The 19,696-nt window shown below is 32.6% G+C and overlaps 1 protein-coding gene across 46 annotated transcripts in view; it reads left to right on the plus strand.

Annotated features, from left to right (window-relative positions):
• Positions 1-19,696, plus strand: part of Sox6 (SRY-box transcription factor 6) — a 612,624-nt gene that overhangs the window by 285,697 nt on the left and 307,231 nt on the right. Inside the window, exon 1 of one of the 46 annotated variants that reach the window (XM_058577011.1) lies at positions 1,908-18,827. The exons of 44 other annotated variants lie outside the window; for them this stretch is intronic. In XM_058577011.1, coding sequence (XP_058432994.1) covers positions 18,773-18,827 — 55 coding nt within the window. In that variant the 5' untranslated portion in view covers positions 1,908-18,772. Of the gene's footprint in view, positions 1-1,907; positions 18,828-19,696 lie in introns of those variants that run through there. One more of the 46 variants, XM_058577013.1, reaches the window with a different exon arrangement.

A 19,696-nucleotide genomic window follows, 5' to 3' on the forward strand; every position in this document is an offset into this window, starting at 1 on the left:
AGTATTCAGGATTTAGGTACAATTCCATTGGATATACAGTGGTCAGAAACTAATGTATTTGTCCCATGGAATTGTGTGCTTCAGGCTATCATGGTAATGAAAGTATGTGGATTCATTATACTGTGCATGTACAGAAAGGGCAGCAGCACTTGAGCTTTAGATTCCTGGTGGGATAAGCTTTCCAATGGATTATGCAGCTGTTCCTAAGCACAGGAATGAGCATGTGTTTATATGTATATCTGATGGATTATTATCATTATTTGCATATCTAAACAATTATTTAGACTTATACATATATTTTCATTAAAGTATATTTAAGGCACATGTTAGTGTATTTTGCTCATCTGAGATCTTTTGCTATATAATGGAGGTTTTTAGTGTAGTTCAAACAATGAGAAAACTCAATTTTGAAAGTCATGTTCTTGAGTGAGCTAGATCTGGGTTGAATCTAAGTTATAATGCTTAGAAAGGCAGTGTGACCTACTAATTATGAGCATGGAGTCTGGAGTTAGGCTGCCTGTGTTTGATCTTCAGTTCAGCATTTTACAGGTGAATGACATACAGTAAGTTAACTCTCTGTGTTTCACTTTTCTCAACCTCAAATAGGCATTATTAGAATGTTTTGTGAAGATCAAGAATTTACGAAATTTAAGCATTTAGAATGCTGCCAGAACATTGTAACTGCTTAACAAATACATAGTTTTTTATAATCATAACAATTATTATGGTTGCTTTTATAATTACTGTTACTATTATAGTTATTTGAAGAAAAAATTTTGAGATAAATATTATAGGAATCTCATACTGTGCCACAGACCAAATCATAGGAAATATCCCATGGTGTTAAGGGATTTAGCATTTGGCAGCAGTGATGTTCTTGTGTTCTGGAAGAGAAATTCAGTTTAACTCTCCTTTCAGGCTCTTTGGAAAAGCTGATACTAAAGTTTCCCCACTGGAAGCCAGTCTTCCCTGCTGAGAATATGTGGAATGTGATGTTGTCAGTGAGAGAGGTTGGCTAAAGCATTGGATGAGGGTTTTAGATAGTACCAAGTTAAGAGCAATGTGTTCCTTTAACATTAAAATCCATGTTAAAAAGAAGCTTAACATTCATGCCATTCTATAGCATCAAAATTATTTTAAGGCACAATTATGGATATTAGATTTTAATCATCATTATGATTTGAGGTTATATTGGTGAAGCCTCTAGAATATCCTAGATCCAAACCTTACCTTATGTTTCTCATTCATGGGAGAAATAGGAAAGGTTTGGAATTTTTGTGTAATAAACACATAAAGTATTCATTACAAACTCCCAGAATAATTATTTCAAATACATTAGAAATCTCAAGTCATTTAAATGCTGAAGTTCCCTAAGACTGCTCATACTCTTGGTGAAGAAGCATTGGATATTCAGAGCAATTCGGATGCAATTTCATTTAAATTTGTTTTTTCTTCTCCTAATAAAAATTTCCTCCAATGATATTTATTTCCTTGCTCCCATTTTAAAGACTTTGTAGCATATTCATAGTACACACTTATCTAGTGCCAGAAAGTATACCAAAAACCAGATGTTTTCCAAAAGTATTATACAACAATATTTAGAACTTGCGGTGAAGAGTGAGAACTATTAGTGTTAGAATTATAAAAATTATGATTGTTTGTGTAAGAATTATGCTTGGTATATTTTTGTGTTAAAAGCTTTCTAATTTTTAGAAACTGGTCATCCTCTCATATAACTTTACAAAATATATAATGAGACAGAATTCTTTGAACCTCAGACATTCTTGGTTATTTCTATTTGGTTAATTCTATATAGAAATTTTGGTTATTTCTATTTGCTATTGTTTGTAATTCTAGTTTAATATTATAGATAATATACTATTTGTTTGTTATTTTTCTTTCAATTTATTTCTCTGCCTTGAAAAGATACTTCAAATTTCTTAGTCCATTTCTTTCTCCTCATATTTGAAAATTACTTTTTAAAACCTATTTCTCTAAGAATGTTAATAGATGCAGGCAAGTTGTTTTTGATTTTTCCTCTCACTGAACTGGGAAGCAAGAAGGTATGTTCCTGTCATTTTGTTGTTTAGAAAGAGGGTGCAGCTTTCTAATTGTTTAATGAAACAAGTCAGATGTTTGTATGCTTTTTGAGCTTGTAGAATTTGAGCAAACAATTAGCATTTTGTTTTACTCTATTGAAAATTCATTAGATTTTCTTCAGGATTTATCATGGGAGTTTCAAGAAGTAATAGAGGATCTCTTTAGCTCTTTATTATTTTCTTTATAAATACGTATGCAAATCAAAAGAAAAATGAGTAGCTAAGGAAGCAGTAAACTTGGTTATTATGTCATATTTGATATTTGTATTAAAAGCCATAAAAATAAAATAAACACCTGTGAATTATCTTACTTAATAAAAATTATGAGTACAGTTGAATCTCCTTATGTTATTTTTCATTCAGTCCTTGTTTCTGTTAGATTACTGCCAGAATGTTGTGTTTATCATTGTGTTCTCTTTTTGTTTTAAACGTGTCTTTAAATAATATATTCCTTAGCTTGTTTTAGAATATTATAAAAATAATGTCACAGTGTAATCTGTGACTTGCTTTATATATTCACAATTGTATTCTAAGATCAGTTTTGCTGTGCGTAGTTTTAGTTCATTTTCACTTTTGTATAATGTTCCATGTTATACGGTGTAACCAGTATATTCTCCTGTCTATTGCCTCTGGGCATTTTTTTTCCAGTTTTCTGCTAGTGCAAGAAATTATGTTACGAAGATTCTTGAAGCTAATGCTTCTGATGCATGTGTGCATGAGTTTCTTCTCTAAAATGTCTCCTCAGGAGTGGAATTGATATTGACAATTTTTTATAGTCTTTGTTTGACTCTTTCGAAAACATTACACAAAGAAGTTCCTGCTTGTGTGTGTGTGTGTGTGTGTGTGCGTGTGTATTATAATCTCTGAAAGCTTTAATTTAACTGTCTATACCTTTTGATTCTATCTTCCTCAGCATATCTAGTATAGGCATTTTTTTTAATCACTGAGCTTTTTTGAAGTTCAACAAGAGTCTTTGATGGCACCTTCACTGAAATTTTTGTTTTGTTGTATCTTAACAGAATGTCTTCAACCCTTCTTTCAACTATGAGCACAAGTGTATTGTTCTCCTACTGGGATGTGATTACTGGGTCTGTTGGAAAACACACATTTTTCCCTTTTGATCCTTTCTATTGATGTCTCTAGCTCAGGGTATAGTTTTAGAATTAGGATTAATCCTGATCTCTAATTATAACAGATTTACAGTAGTTTTATTTTTTCTTAAATACTTACTTCAAATTCAAAATTACGAACTTAGTGTTACCACTGTTCTACCCAATCGTTAACATTGAAATAGGCATTTTTGTAGCCAATTGACCTGTTGGCTGGAAATCTTTCTCTCTCTTGGAATGTTTAAGAATCCTTTCAGATATTGGCTTGGATTTGATGTATATTCTTGTCCTTAATCTCATAATTTACTAGGTAGTATCAATTAATTAATTGATTAATCTAAATTCTAGTTATAAAATGAGGATTTTGGTTTAAATAAACATTAAAGGACAAATTCTAAAATTTTATGCCATTTTGATTTTCTTTTAGAGTTTGTATCCAAATTTCAGAGTCTTTCTCTTTCGAATCATTTTTAGACTGAATCAGTCATATGAACCAATCTCATGATTCACATGATTCATTCTCTTTTATTATGCTTGAAACTGTTCTTTACTATTCCTGATCACTTATTTCTGATGCTAGAATCTTTATGAAACTAGAGATAAAAACTGCTAGCCAATTTTGATATATGAAGGCATCATTGTCTGATGAAATACTTGTAGACAAAGCCATGGTTTCAAAGGTATGGCTTAATGCTGAGCATCTTTGACATTCGGATCTATCATAGCTTTCTCAGTTGATGTCTTGAGAGTTTAAGTGTAACTAAGGAGCCATACCTTACATTGAGAGGCAAGACAAATACTCCCACAATGAAGACATGGAATAAGGGAAAATAGGCTATCCACTATCATTGAGAGTACAGAAGTTAAAGGTCTGTGGATTTTCCTAATTGTTTTCACATAATAAATTGAAAATGAGTAAATACAAATAGCTGACTAGAAAAAAAATCAATGAAGTTATACTGAAGAATAATGATGAAAATATGCTAAAGTATCACATTACTTTCAGCAATACCATGGCAGCTGTAAAAGCAAAATTATTATGCTAATATATATATTTCTTGAAAGAAGGTAAGCTATAGTCAAAGGGCATTTTTAAAAGAGTGTCTAATATACTATGTGCACTGAGATTCCATTCCACTCTAGAATGCAATAACTAACTTTTAACTGAAAATATCTCTTATAAAAGGTGTAAGAAATACCTCTTCTCCTGTACATTTACCTGTTGTAAGTTAGGAAAGAGATGGAAAATTCAAAAATTAATGCATAAACTACATATTGTTTTGGAGCAATCTCTTTTTGTTCTCAGAAGAGAGAGACTAGAGAGGGGAAAATACTTTGTTTAGCCAATGCACAAAGTCCTAAACATTATTCTTTGATTTCTGTATACTAGCTCCTCTTTATCATTCAGATTTCAACTTAACTATCACTTGTTTTGAGAAGCATTCTTTACCTCTAATTCTAAAGTAGACCCCATCACTCTTTAACTTCTCTATTTCATTTTCACCTTAGCAATTTTACTTTCTGTTCTGTTCTTGCTTTTTCATCTTCTTTATTATCTTTCTCACCCACTAACAGGGGAAAGTTAGTAAGAGCAGACACCTCTCTGACTCCTCCACAACTCTATTTTTTGTAGTCTTAAGATAATAAGTGTTTGTTGATTAAATGGAGATTGTTAAATGTTCTGGAATGGTGCCTCTTTTAATTTCAGTCTCTCTTGTCCTTATGTTTACATCCTCTGTTCCCAATTAAGATTATCTTAACTGTAACTTTATTTTTATTTATTTGCTTATTTATTAGTTATACATGGATGCAGTATCTTTATTTTGTTTATTTACTTTTGTGTGGTGTTGAGGATCGAACCTAGTGCCTCACACATGGAAGGCAAGCGCTCTACCACTGAGCCACAACCCCAGCTGCCCATAACTTTGTTTTTAAATAGTCAGTTTAGGAAATCCAAATAATTCCCTCTTTTAACTTTTTCTCTCTTTCTTGCCCCACATTACCTATTTAAAAGTTATGCTGCCAATGGGAATGTGATTCTAGGTATGACTCTATTTTCTGTTGCCCTCTAAATCAAGCTTACATTTCCTTACTATTCTGAAACTATGAACTTTTAGTTGTCAATTCATCATAACTGTTTGCAGAATTACAAGTCTTTTCATGACGTTATACAACATTTCTTAGACTTGTCCATAATGATTTCACACAGAGTCAGTGTTTTACCATGTGTGAGTGCTCTACCCTTTGCTTGTTGCATGGTATTAGTATTAGCTTCACAAGTAAGAAGTATTCTTGGTTACCTGATCAAACTTTCTTTGATTTTTTTCTTCCAGCTTAGATTTTCTTCTAACATTAAGACTTCATTATCCTCCACATATGCTGTCCCCTTTCTTTTTGCTTGATGTCAGTCTAACTTAGGCATTCCTCAGGTACATAGAGATACTATGCAGTATTAGAATTTGGTTCCTGGAATTCTTTGGTTATCTTTCTCTAATGAGCATTCTGGTTAAGAATTTGAAGACTTAACAATCTCAGGACAATCTTTCTTATCTAAAAAGTAAGCACTGAATTAAAATTGAATTCAATCAAATACACTTCCTGCTCAGCCGAGTAACCTTCTGCCTACTCTCTGCTTACCTAAATTTTTCATCTACTCACTTTCCAATATCCAAAATCCAAATCATACTGACTAGGTTAGCTCTCATGACTTCTCCCTTTTCCAAAATGATCAATACTTGAAGCTATGTAACCTTAATTATAATGGTTTCTATTTTTAAATGGATATTTTCAATGAGGTAATTGTAGATTCACATAAGACTGCAAGAAATAAGAGAGATTCCTTGTATAATTTGCCCTATTTCCCTCATGGCAGCATATTGCAGAATTGTTGTATACTGTCATCACAAGTTATTGACACTGATACAATCAATCCCTTGATCTTCAAATTTATACAGTTCTAAAGTACTCATTTGTGTGTCGGTTTGCATATTAAGTACAATACAATTTTATCACCTATAAATCAGCCATCACAATTTAGCCACCACAATAGAATACTGAATAATTCAGATATCACCAGGATCTTTGTGTTTTTATAATCATATCTGCCTTTCTTCTACTCTAGCACCCCTCACACTTAGTATGAAGTCCCTGATAACCACTAGTAAGTTCTTTATTTCTAACATTTTGACATTTCAGAGATGTTATATAAATGGAATTATACAGTGTGTTGTTGACTTTTTGAAAAAAAAATTGGCATAATTTCCTGGCAATTTTTCAAGTTATATATATCAGTCATACCCGTTTTATTCCACACCATGTATAATTCATTTATATATCTCGATCTCATACACACACACACACATAACACATATATATCAGTTTGTTTAACTCTTCATTCACTGGTTAAAGGGCATCAGAACAGATTAAAGTTTTTAGCTATTACAAATAAAGTTGATATGAACATTTGTTTATCACTTATTAAGTAAGCAGAGGTTTTAATTTCTCTAAAATTAGTATCCTGAAGCACATCTACCAAGTTATATGGTAATCGTATTTTAGTTTTTTAAGAAACGCTATACTGTTTTTCAGAATATCTATGCTGTTTTTTACATTCCCACAAGTATTGTATGAGTGATCCAGTTTATTTACATCTTTGTCAACATTTGGTTTTGTTGTTTTTATTTTGACCTTTGTGATAGGTGTGTAGTAATGTTTTGAGAGTTAATTAGTATTTATTTAATGGCTGATGATATTGAACATTATTTTGCGTGTTGTCATATGAATGTCCTTGTTGGTGAAAGGAAAATTCTTTTATTCATTTTCAAAAATTCTTTTATTCATTTTCTTTTCTTTTTAATATATTTTTTTTAGTTTTTGATAGACCTTTATTTAATTTATTTATATGTAGTGCTAAGAATCAAACCCAGTGCCTCACACATGACAGGCAAATGCACTACCACTGAGCCACAACCCCAGACCCCTTTTGTTCATTTTTGAATTGAATTTTTTTATTATTATTAAGTAGTGACAATTATTTATTATTTTATGTACCAGTCCTATGTTAGGTATATAGCTTGAAAATATTGCCTTTTGATCTTTAGCTTGGTTTTTCATCCTCTTTACATGGGCTCTCACAGATGAAAGCTTAGAATTTAGATGAGTTTAACAGTTTTTTATTTTATGGATCATGCTTTTGTTAGCTCTAAGAACACTTAGCCCTAGATTTCAAACATTATCTCCTCTCTTATTTTCTAAAGGTTTTGTACTTTAGAGTCAAGTCTATATGTTATTTTGAGAAATTTGTGTACAAAGTGTGAAATTTCTTTTTCTTTCTTTTCTGATGGATATTTAATTTGTTCCAGCACCACCTGTTGACAAAGCTCACCTTCCTATATGGAATTGCTTTGCAAGTGACATGATTATCTTGAAAATCCCAAGTAATCTAAAAACAAAATAAAACAGAATAGAAGAAAAAAACAAATATGCCTCCTAGAATTAATGAGTCAGCAGGATAAACCCATCTCATTTCTGTACACTAACAGTGAACAAGTGTCTTAGTCTATTCTGGCTGCTGTAACAAAATGCCATAAATTGGGTAATTTACAAACACTGGAAATTTGTTGCTTACCCATCTGGAGGATGGGAACCCCCAAGATTAAGATGACAGCAGATCTTATATCTAGTGAAGAATGTGCTTCATAGTTGGTGTCTTGTTGCTGTGTCGTAGAAGGGACAAACTCCCTTATAAGGGCACTAACTACGTTTGTAACCTCATCACTTCCGAAGGCCCCTCACCTCTTAATACCACCATATTGGGGATTCAGTTTCAATACATGGATTTGGAAGGACAGAAACTTTCAGACTGTAGCAACATATGAAAACTGAAATTGGAAACAATGCTGTTTATAATTTTTCCAAATAAAATGAAATGCTTAAGTAAGTACTTAACAAATTTGTAGAGGATCTATATGCTGAAATTATAGAATGCCGATTAAAAGAAAATCAAAGACCTAAATATATGGCAAAACATTGTGGTTCTATATTGGAAGACCATGTGGTAATGTCAATTCTTCCCCAAATAATCTATATATTTAATTCAATTCCTATTAAGATCACAGCAAGAACTTCATCTACAGACAAACATTTTAAACTTTATATAGAAAGATTTAGACCCTGGAATAACTAAGACAATCTTGACAAAAAAGAATAAAGTGTTAGTAATCACTCTACGCAGTATTAAGGCTTACTATATAACCACAGTAATCAAAACATACAGTATTGGTAGAGAAGTAGACACACAGATCAATCGAACATAGTAGAGAACGCACAAATACCACTACAAATGTATGCTCAGCTGATTTCAACAAAGATGAAACAATTTGCTATTTATATTTATTGATCTTGCTTCCCTTGATTTAAATTTTCTTGAGGACGTATCATAATCTTTGGTTTATATTCATGACACATGGTATAGATCTTGGAATATATTATGAATTAACCCTAAAAAAGTTTACTTATAAAAGGTTTCAGAAAGATAAATGAGATTATGGCAAAAAAAGTTATAAATCAATTTAATTTTGGGGGTGTATCTCTTCATCCAAATAAAGCATACTTTATACAGATATAAAAGCATATGTAGACATGCTTAAATACATATACATATATGAATTAATTCCATCAGCATTTATTAAACTCTTTTATCTTATGTTGCAGTGGGCTTAGAATGGGAGAGATAAATGTGGAGAAAGAGGAGGAAAAAAAGATGAACTAAGAGATATTGGTTTTAGTAGCTTGTAAGTTAGTGGGAAAAACACATGTAAATAAAGTAATCATCATTAAGCGCTATAGTAGAAGAGGTCATAAAATGCTGTGGGAGTGTAAAAGATGGAACAATTTTTATGTCTAGGAGACCTAGAAGGGAATTTATAAAAATTTGAGCTGGATTTTGATAAATTATATACTTGTAATAGCAAATAAGAAATAAAATGAGTTAGTTCCCAGGTAGAGAGGACAACATGTATAAAGTTTCAGTGGTATGAATCAACTTATGAATTTAATGAAAGTCCAGAAGTTTGGTATGGCTAATACAGGAGACATGACTGAAAAAATCGGTTGGAACCATTATAAAGAGATAGGATTTTATCCTTTGGGTAGTGGAGAGCAGATGAGAACTTTTAATTAGGAGAATGAATGACATAGTTGAAGTGTTTATTTGTAAAGGAACTTTGGTGGAAGTTTCACTATTATTTGTAAAGAGGCAAGGGTAAATGCAGAAAAATCAACATGGTTTAAGCTCTAAAGCAAAGGCAGGGAAAGATTGGAGGACTCAGCTTTCAGAAATATGGTTGGGATTTTTAATTAGATGTTGGGTGTGAGGTTGGGAAGATATTGAGCAGAGAGATTTGATGGTGAGGCTATTAAGGTGGTGAATCTAGATAGATTGAAGGTTTCAGAAAAGGTTCAACTTCAGACATACTGAGTTTGAGTATTCTCTCTGTGATATTGGAATATATCCAGCATGCAGATATATATTTGACTGTCCTGGAAATTATGAGAGAGCACACCTAGGTTCCCTTGCTTATCATTTTTATGGAGGGAATCTCCTTTTTCTTAGTGAATTCACTTTGAATAGTCATTATTGCTTTTAGGTGGTTTCAAAGTGGAACCACATGTGAAAGTTCTGTAGTTTGTCATCCTATATGTAGAAGAAGTGAAGTGACTATAGGCTTAGCCCCAAAGTGTGTTATGTGCATGTTATCTGTTCTGATGAATTCAATACCATAGCCTAGTGCTTCTCAAATTGTCAGTTGCCTTGGCCTCACCTGGGAATGTGTTAGAAATGCAAATTCTTAAGCCTCCTATTTGACCTACTGAATTAAAAACTGGGATGGAGCCCTGCCACCCATGTTTTCTCAAGCTTTCCAGGTGTTTCTGATGCACAGTTGAGAACTATGGAATGACAGCTTTACTGAACTAAATAGTCTAAGCCATATGTAGTTATGTGTCCTTGAACATTGGTGGTACATTTTGAGAAATGTGACATTAGATTTTGGTGTGTGTGAATATTATAGAGTGTACTTACACAAACCTAAGTGGTAGATGTCAATCACTCTGTTACCTTTGATAACAACCAAGAGATGCAATAGATAAAAGATGTATAAAAATGCTGCTAACATAGCATGGCATGCTTTTTTATAGGAAACTTTTTTTAAAAAATAAGTAGAAGTACACTCTAAAACAACAATAAAAGTATAGTATAGCAAATATGTAAACCAATAATGTTTGTTATAATCAAATATTATATACTGTGCATAATTATATGTGCTATACTTTTTATAACTGGCAGAACTGTAAATGGTTCACACTAACTTCATTGCAAACACATGAGTAATGTGTTGTGCTACAACATTGCGATGTGATTACAATGTCACTTAAGTGATAGGAATTTTTCAGTTCCATTATAATCTTATGGAAACACCATAAGTTCCGTCATAGACCCAAACATCCTGATGCTTCTCATAATTGTAATATGACACCATGAAATCAACTTCTGACTGGGTAACATATTTTCAGCCACCTTCATAATCAATTAATTGTCTGTAAAGCATTCAAATAATGGATAAATTTATTAGATTAAGGAGTTGGGTGAAAATTCTAGCTGCAGGCTCTCTATGTCAAGGTATATAGATATTACCTTCTCATTTCATTCCTCTTTCTTCAACTCTTATTTCATATGTTTGTTTTCAGATAGCCAGGAGATCATATTGATGTGAGATCATGAAGAAAAATGAAATTTATGATTGCCTTATAGTGGTTTGTTACTAGTAAGGGTGTTGGCGTTTGAAGTAGTTGGAGGAAAAGCTAATGAGAGCAAGAAAAGTTGTTGTGTGGTTTCAAAGGTATTCATTTGGATTCAGATTTTATTTCAGTTTCTCTGCCTTTAGCACTTAGGTTGTTGCATGTCCCTTTATCCTATGATGCTTAATAAATATTACTGAATGATAAACCAGATTTCATACAGAAAATAAAACCCACCATGGTTGGGCTTTAAGACTATTAACATTTACTTGCCAGAGAAAATCCTGTATTCTCCTTAGACATATAGATCTAAGACATGTTGAGGTGGACTGGGCAAAAGTGAATTTCCTAGTTGTTGAGGTGAACAACCTCAGGTTTCTCTGGTGATGAACTTTAGTTTTCGTTAGCCCCACTTGCTCTGCCATCCCTGCTGTTTTGCAACAGGGCTTAAAAGTGCTTTAAGTGCTTGTGACCGTGGTAATGAATGAAAATGTCTTTCCAGCACTGAGAGGATTGCATTAGACTGAATAGTCACCTCACTTGTAAAAGCACTATTAGAGTAGGGCAGCTGTAAGTAAGGATAACGATTTGTGTCCACTGCTTATTTACTGAAAATTGTCAATGTATTATTTATTGAGAGCTCTCCAGACAGTGCTTGTCAGAATAAAAATGTCAGCTCTGAGCAAAATGTTATAATACATAATAAAAATGCTAGGTACGCATTTTAGGGAGACAACTAATTAGACCTGGTTTTTCTTAAGGAAGGGCTGGTAAAAATGTCTAATATTAGAGACTTTCTCCATTTGTATAAGTCTTTTTCTTTTCTTCCTGCTCAGCTCAATATTTGCTTTAAAAACTTATCATACCTGAAAAATAATTGGAGCAACTTTGTATTGTTGCCATTAGATACCCCAAGTAGTGGGGAGACTTGCTGAAGGAGGAAGGCACTTCTTTGCCATTCCACAGTGAGCTGCCGTTCTCACCTCCATGTTTTGTCTGAAATTAGAAGATGTCACTTCCTCCCTGAGCAGTGCTCGTAGAAAACTGCCTCCAGTGTAAACAACATAAAATTATTAAGCTTATTCCTCAGCCGTGCTAATTAACCCCAAACAAATTTCACATTAAGGAAACAGAATTCAATCAATGTAAATGTTATTGCTGTGTATTACTGTAAGCAATAATATAGTGGCTAAAATAATTAATTATTTTGGGATTTTTTTTTTAAAGAAAGTATTCTTTCTTATAGTGTTGCAAAATGATTCACAGACTTCTCCTCAATTTCTTTGGCCTTTTCTGGAATAGAATATAAAAGATCCATCTGGTAAAGCATAGGTTATACACAGATGTTGTTGTTGTTTTACAATGGGATTGTTTTTCATGACTGAATTATAAAAAGGAAAAAAAAATGTATTTTGGATTGCTTCAGGTTTATTTACCTAATATGTTTTTATTGGCAATATATATGCAAATTTAGTCTCCTCTTCCTTATTGTAGTTGAGTATTCTTTGTAGTAATTTCCTACCCTCTTTCCTACCACTAGTAGGTAAAAAAGCACCTGGTGATGGTGGTAGTGGTAAGGATGGTAAAAAATAAGAATATTAAATATAATCCACATCTGAGGAGAAAAACAAAAATGCCATTTTGCTTTATTTCAGGCTTTGGGAAGCATTTGCTAATAAAGATCCCTCCCTTGTTTAAAATCTGGGATCACAGAGAAAGTCAAATTATCCTCTTCAGAATAATTTTCTTACATTAATAAAAAACAGATTTTAAAATAATTGCTTGATTGTGCCTTTAACTTGTGATAAATTTATAATTGTCATTATTTTCATCATCCTCCAAATCTTTAAAGACATGAAGTACAGAACCAGATGACAAGTAACTTTATTTTTCATGCAGTAGAATGTATATTTGATTAATATGGAGTTATTTATCAGCGATAGCATATTCTGTGGTACAAGGAACACAAATCAGATACTATTTAAGATTATTATGAGAAATGATACATTCTTTAATCAATTTATATCAGCAAGTATTAAATTAACTTTGAATTTTAGAGTAATTTAACTAACACAATAGATCAAAATGTTACTTTTCACAGATTAAACACCCACAATTTCTTTGTAATTTTTACCATCTTCTAGCAAATGTAATAGCTATTCCTTTCCATCCCTGCTTAGCTTAGTATCATTTCTGGTCTACTCTTAGTTCCTTACTATCCTCTGCTAAAACTGTCTTCATCTTAGTAGGAATATTTAATCTTTTAATCACATCTTAAATATCTTACAAGCAGGTTGCTATTAAATATTTACAGTGATGCCAAACCAAATAACATGAATGTAAGTGTTTCAAGAAATAGCTGGAGCGTGCCACTAAAAAAATATTTAAAAATAAATAAAAAGTAATTTTTTTATACCAGTGATAAGAAGAAATTAAACTCTGTGGAAGGACTGTTTTAAAATAACATCTGAAGGGGCCATTTATATGTTTTATATTTTGGTTTCAGATGATTTGTTTCAGATTATTGCTGGGCTTTTGGTCTATTTCTTTAGTTTCTGTAGCTAGATAGTTTTTTTTTTTTATTTGTTTGGACATATATTTTTAGTTTCTCAAATAGAAAACTTTAGATTTTATATCTTTGCATTTCATAGGTAGCTGAATATGTACTGCAGATTATAAGAAGGTATATTCAGTAATTTAAAACATAAAATTTAGACAATAAAGATTTGTTTTGAGCATTTCTTCACATTAGATGTTTATGTCTGTAAGTATATTTCAAGCAAAAATGTTTAAATATTATGCATTCTATAGCAAAGAATATAGAATGGCTAAGTATGCATAGCCCTTTGGTAGCCAGGGCACTTAAAATTTTTTAAACTGTAAGGTTTCCATGATTAATATTACTAGATTTTAAAGTTACACTATAAAAACAAGCCAATAAATGCAATAAAATTCTGAACTAAGAGTCCTAGTTAGGAGAACCTGTATTAGTATATTTTAAAATTAGATGCAAAGGATTGCATCCAGTATTTTATTCCCTTTAAGACTATAATTGACAAACTGCAGTAATCATGCTTTTATGTGTTTTTCTCCCTCTACTGAATTCATTTTAAAAAAAATGAAAGTAAGAAAGGTAAAACGAGACTCCAGAATTTTGAAACCCAGTGGTCCTGAAGTGATGGGAAAATAGCCAGGGTGTCACAGCTAATTTCTGACCCTGTTTTATGAGTTCTGCTGTTCCTTATTCCCCCTGTCAGCCTGGGAATCCCTGAGGCTGTGCAAACTGGCTGAACATCACTCAATCCCAGTTTTATATCCCCTTTTAATAATGTTGAGTCTATTCTGTCCAACTTTGATTCAGACAACCTGCTTGTCTTGAAAAAGTGATATATTTAATCAGTGACTCTGTCTCTAGCATAGCTCCCACTGCGTGTGACTAGAGCCAGAGAGTAGTGCAGTGGTCTGTCACTTCTGTTTGAATGGGTAATGTGGAGCCCATCAGCTGAAAAGACAGGAGCTGGAACTGCTTGTTAGGACACATGATCAAAAGCCACTCTCTGCTTTCTGCCAATCAAACCTCATGTCGCCTTGTGGGGCAGACATTAAATAGACTTTTTTTTTTTCTACCGTACACTGTGGGCACTTTGCCAGTTTGACATGTGAACTGTTACAAAAGATAGCAGAGTTTCGACCGCTTGCTGACTGCTTTAAAATATGACTGAACACTTGTCAAAATGAAATATTCATAATACTATATTATGATAAATTCAGTGAAGTATTTATTTGGTACCTTTATGCTGTAATTTATGGATTATTTTCTTTTTCTTGGGGCAGAATAAACAATAGACATTTGCTTCTTAGGTGAAAGTAAGGAAGACAAAACTCTGTAACAATCTAACTGCAAAACCAAACAATTGGATGACAAATAGTTTTGAATATGATTATTGCTTTCTGAAAATACCATTAATAAATTAAATGGTATTTTGCATTCTTGCTCCTCTGTTTTAAAAAATATTTACTTCTGAGTCAACATAGGAGAATGGTTTTATTTGTTATATTTTGGATTAAAACATTTAAAACTTTATTATGAAATGTAGTTCAGGATGTTACTCTTGTTTACTGAAAAGATGAACAGATTTCTAAATTCCAAGACATTCTTTGACTTGAGTTTGTCTGATGGATGTTTTTACTATTTTTTTTTCTTTTTTGATATCGCTGAAGATTTGCCCATTATATTGCTACCTCATCTTTGTGCCCCAGAGTAACCCAGTAAGGATGATGGCTTCTAAGCTTTAAAGAATGAGTACTTAAAAGGTCATTAGAATTGGCATTTCTGATCATTTCTGGATACCCCCCAGATAACTGTTCTAAAAGCTGTTAAAATCTTCGTTGGTGTTTTGATATCTCCAAACTTGCCACTTGGTACTTGCTGTTTCTTCTCTAATGATCATTTTAAAAGGAGTTAAACATTTTCACCAAAACATACCATGGCAATCTAGTGGAACTCATTTAAACACTGAGCTACACATAAACAGCTGCTCCTTCAATAAGCCATTCTTTATAATACCCTTATTACCTTCTAGTGTCTCAAATTCTGATTAGTCAACAGTGCTGATTGCTGTACGGCATTCCGTTGCCCATCTTCCTTCTGCTCAGCTGCTCATATCTTAGTTGTTATTTGATTACAACACAACTTGTGCATTGTTTCTCCAAGTTGCTCTTTATATTGTGTCTTAAAAACTGAATTATCCAGGGAAACTGGGATGGTGTGAGAATGACTTTTGTTACACATATTTAAAATGTCTGAATAAATCATGATATAAAAAGACATGAAACTATGGGACACAGGTTAGAAAGAATATTTATAGCTTAAAACTCAGTACTTACAATCAAATTGTGAAAGGGAGTATTAAGTACATGGAAGTGTTTTGAAAAGCATGTAGTATTTTACTAATATAAAGAGTTATAAAATAGTTATAGCTATTAGATTTTAATCAGAAATAAAGTTCTCTAAGAGATAATTGTGTATGTAGAAGCTCATAGGAAAGACCTAAAGACCTTCATTGTTGCTGCAGAACTAGATCATTTTTGTCTAGTTATTGTGCAGCACCAGTGATGCCCCCACTAAATAGGACAAGCACGTTGGTAGTTCAAGTTGTGATGAAATAAGTAAGGGTGGGAAAAATGTCTATAATGAAGTTTGAATTTCAGCTATTCCTTTGTTGTGACCCCCTGGAATTCACTCTTGGTGAGTAGGAAATGCTGACACACTAGAAATGCAACCTCAGTAAAGGCCCTAAATCTGTCATTGTGCTCTGGAGTCTGCTCTGAAAATAGCAAAGCTCTTTTGGTAAATTAAAATCGGTGTGAATGGGAACAGATGTTGACATGCTTTACTTTATCTTCAGGGATGCCAGTTAAAAAGGAGAGGGTCAGCAAGGTTAGATGATAGGAAATATACTAAATGTGCAAACTCGTTCTATAGGGGGAGTTCTGTTTTGGGACATGTATTTATTTTTGTTGGTTGAGATCAGAATTATACCTATGTTACTGTATCTAGAGGAAAAATGAGGAGGATGGTATTTATTTCTGGAAAGGCTATTTCTTTTTGATGTTCCCGTGGTTGTGTCTTTTCTTCATGAAACTGCATTGGCCATAAACCGTCTCACAAGCTACTATTAGGGTTTTACTTTCCGACATCATTTTGGCATAGCTTCCTAAAGTATTTGTTGAACCCTAATGTTACAGTAGAGTCTTTGTACTGATATTTGTCAAAAATAATGAAAATGGTTTATGCTTTAAAAATGTACAATTTATCAAATAGCTTGCATAGTCAATTTAAATAAGTCTCGTAGAAGTTTCAGTCTTGATTTGAAAAAATAGCATAGGATGAATTTATTTATAAGAACCTTAATAGTTTCTCTCAATTCCTTTTACATTTTAGATTACCTTATAATTTTCTAAATCTACATGAACAATAATGATCAATTTTGTCAGTATTATTCACACCTTTTATTAATTTAACATAGATGAATAAATGTGAATGTTGTGAAGAGTTGATTGGGAATAGATTTTAAATCTGACAGTTAGATTACAGGGTACCCAAGAAAAAATGGCTCTTTCACTAGGTACCTAGTAATTTAATTCTTGTTTGAAATTATTATAATTTATTACAGTGTGTGGGTCCTAATGAATGTCTACTATTAAATGAAAAGGAGAAATTGAAATTAAGATTATGAAATTCTTTTAACTCATATCTTAAAATCCTCTTAAACAATTCAGAAGACATTAATAAGCTATATAGGTTTCTTTCCATATTCTGTAATGACAAATAAAAACATTTTTCAGCGTTTAAAGATTCTAGAAAATGTTGAATGCCATTAAAACTCAAAGCATGCAATCTTAGAATTTTGTAAAATGTTAGTAGCCATTATAAGAGCATTAAAATTGGCAACTCTATTTAAATATTTATTTGGACTATACCCAGATTTTTCTAACATTTGAGTTTTGCAGAAATGACTGTTTCTATGGTATTAAACATTTAATGTAGGAGAATTTGAGCTTTCATAGAGTTTTAAACCAGATAAGATTCACATTTAAAAAATTCTAAATACTAAAGATATTTTTTAAATGGAGTAAAAATTTAGAAAGGAAATGAAGATGTCCCAAAACTCACAGGCATTGAATGTTATCACTCCTAGGTCTAAGTAAAACCTGGTGAATACAAAATGAAGATCAAATATTTTTTAAATATGAAAATTCTTGGGTAAAACCAATGATATCATATGATGATTTTTCTATCCTGGTGGATTATCTGAAACGTCATTTGAGAGACCCATTAGGTATCTTACCTGGGAAGAAATCCTCCACTTACAAATTTGGTCATGCTATCTGAATATCATGTAAGAAAGAAAATCACATTGGCCCCTTCAATTTCAAACTAGAAATATGTTTACTTTAAAAGTTCTCAGGTTTTGTTTCCTAATTTCTAGAGTTTTTATTTTTTTATTTTTATTGAGGCTGCTATAATACATGTATAAGCTAGTGATCAGTTTATGTGTAGAAAGAGAAAAAGAAAATAAGCAAGTTGATGATAAGCATTTACCTTTGAGTGCAGAGAACAGACCTGCTGTAGGTTTTTGACAGTTTCTGAACAATACTGAGTTTTAGGGCTTGGCCCTCTCTCATTGTGAGGACTTCCACCCCACCATCCTGATAAGAGAAATAAAATGTAATCTCTTCAGAGAGCTGCTATTTAGATAGGCTGGTGTTTGTTGGTTGGATTTTCACATGGATTCAGTTGAAGCTATGGAGCTGTGCCCTTAGGCCTGTGAGAATCACATCTTCATTCTTCTCCTTTGTAATAAAATTCCCTGTCTACCTCCCCTCAGTTCTCACTCCTACTAAAGGATATACTACTAAAAGAATGTAGTGAGAGTGCTAGCTGTTTTTAGATGAGAAGGTGATTTGTTGCCTCTGATAATATGCTTGTTGAGCTCTAGTTAGCTCAGGCGTCTGAAAAAAATAAACAGCAGAAACAAGTAGGGCAATACTCTCTTAGAAATGATTACTGATCTCTTTTTAAAGTGTTTACAGTAGTTGTTTAATAGGGAAACAATTGGATAGAATTTATTCTGCCTAAGTTTCTATAAATAACAAAGCCTTTTCTCATCTATCAGTTATGCCCACGTGGTTGCTGTTTATCACTGTAACTAGTTCCAACAGTTAAATTCCGGTGTCTCTCAGCTACTATTACAAAAGGCTAAAATGGGCCAACTACAAAATGGGAATAGGGCAGGAAGACATAACTTTTTCATGCAGTGTGAGTACATGATGATTATGCTATAAAAAACTGCTTTTTCAAAATAATTTTGCTAATTGTGATCCATAACTTTAAAATGTTAATTTTGAAAAGAATTGACAATTTACAAAACCATATCTACTGTTATATATTTAATTAGATTTTTTTTTCTCCTTTGTGCCTGTTTAAACTCTAAATGAAAGATGGAAATATGTTTGCTCTAAATATTTGATATGATTGAGATGAGATTAAGCGGTTTAAATGATTTAAAAATTATATTTGCTTTAGTGCAATCTGTTAGGTTCAGTACTAAGCTGTCATTTGGTTTGCTTTGTGGTATGGCAAACCAAGCATTAAGGGTTAAACTATTTGTCGCACAGGTAAAGCTAAAAAGCTCTATTCCCTCTCTCCTTTCTGTTTACAGAGTTCTTCAGGCAAAGTTGAGTTTGCTGTTCAGACATTAGCTGTACTTCTTAGCAATGACCTTGTAGGGTAGAGAAGCATGGCACAGTGGCACTTTCCAGCTGTATTCAGCCTATCCGTCGGGGTATAATCATGCTCAGTCCCAGCACCGCAGGCTTGGACATATGTTGAGTTTTATTTCTTTCTTCTGACATTAATCCTATTCACCAGCTGTTCTGCCAGCTGCCATTCTTCAGTTTAGAGATTACATTTTGGGGGATACCAACAAAGGTCTAGTTGACCACTGCTTTCTTTTTTCTCTCCCCTGCCCCTATTCCACAGAAATGATTGGATCTGGAGGTACGGAGAACTCAGTCTTTTCCCACTATTACCTCTCCAACTTTTTTTTTTTTTTTTTTTGGATCCTAGACATTAACATGATTTATGATCACTCTCAGTATGTTGTAGATAAGCTTTCCAAAGAGCCA

The sequence above is a fragment of the Marmota monax genome, unplaced genomic scaffold, assembly GCF_021218885.2.
Source record: "Marmota monax isolate L192 unplaced genomic scaffold, Marmota_monax_Labrador192_F-V1.1 WCK01_AAM20220418_F8-fsc00061, whole genome shotgun sequence".
In the NCBI taxonomy this organism is placed as follows: domain Eukaryota; kingdom Metazoa; phylum Chordata; class Mammalia; order Rodentia; family Sciuridae; genus Marmota; species Marmota monax.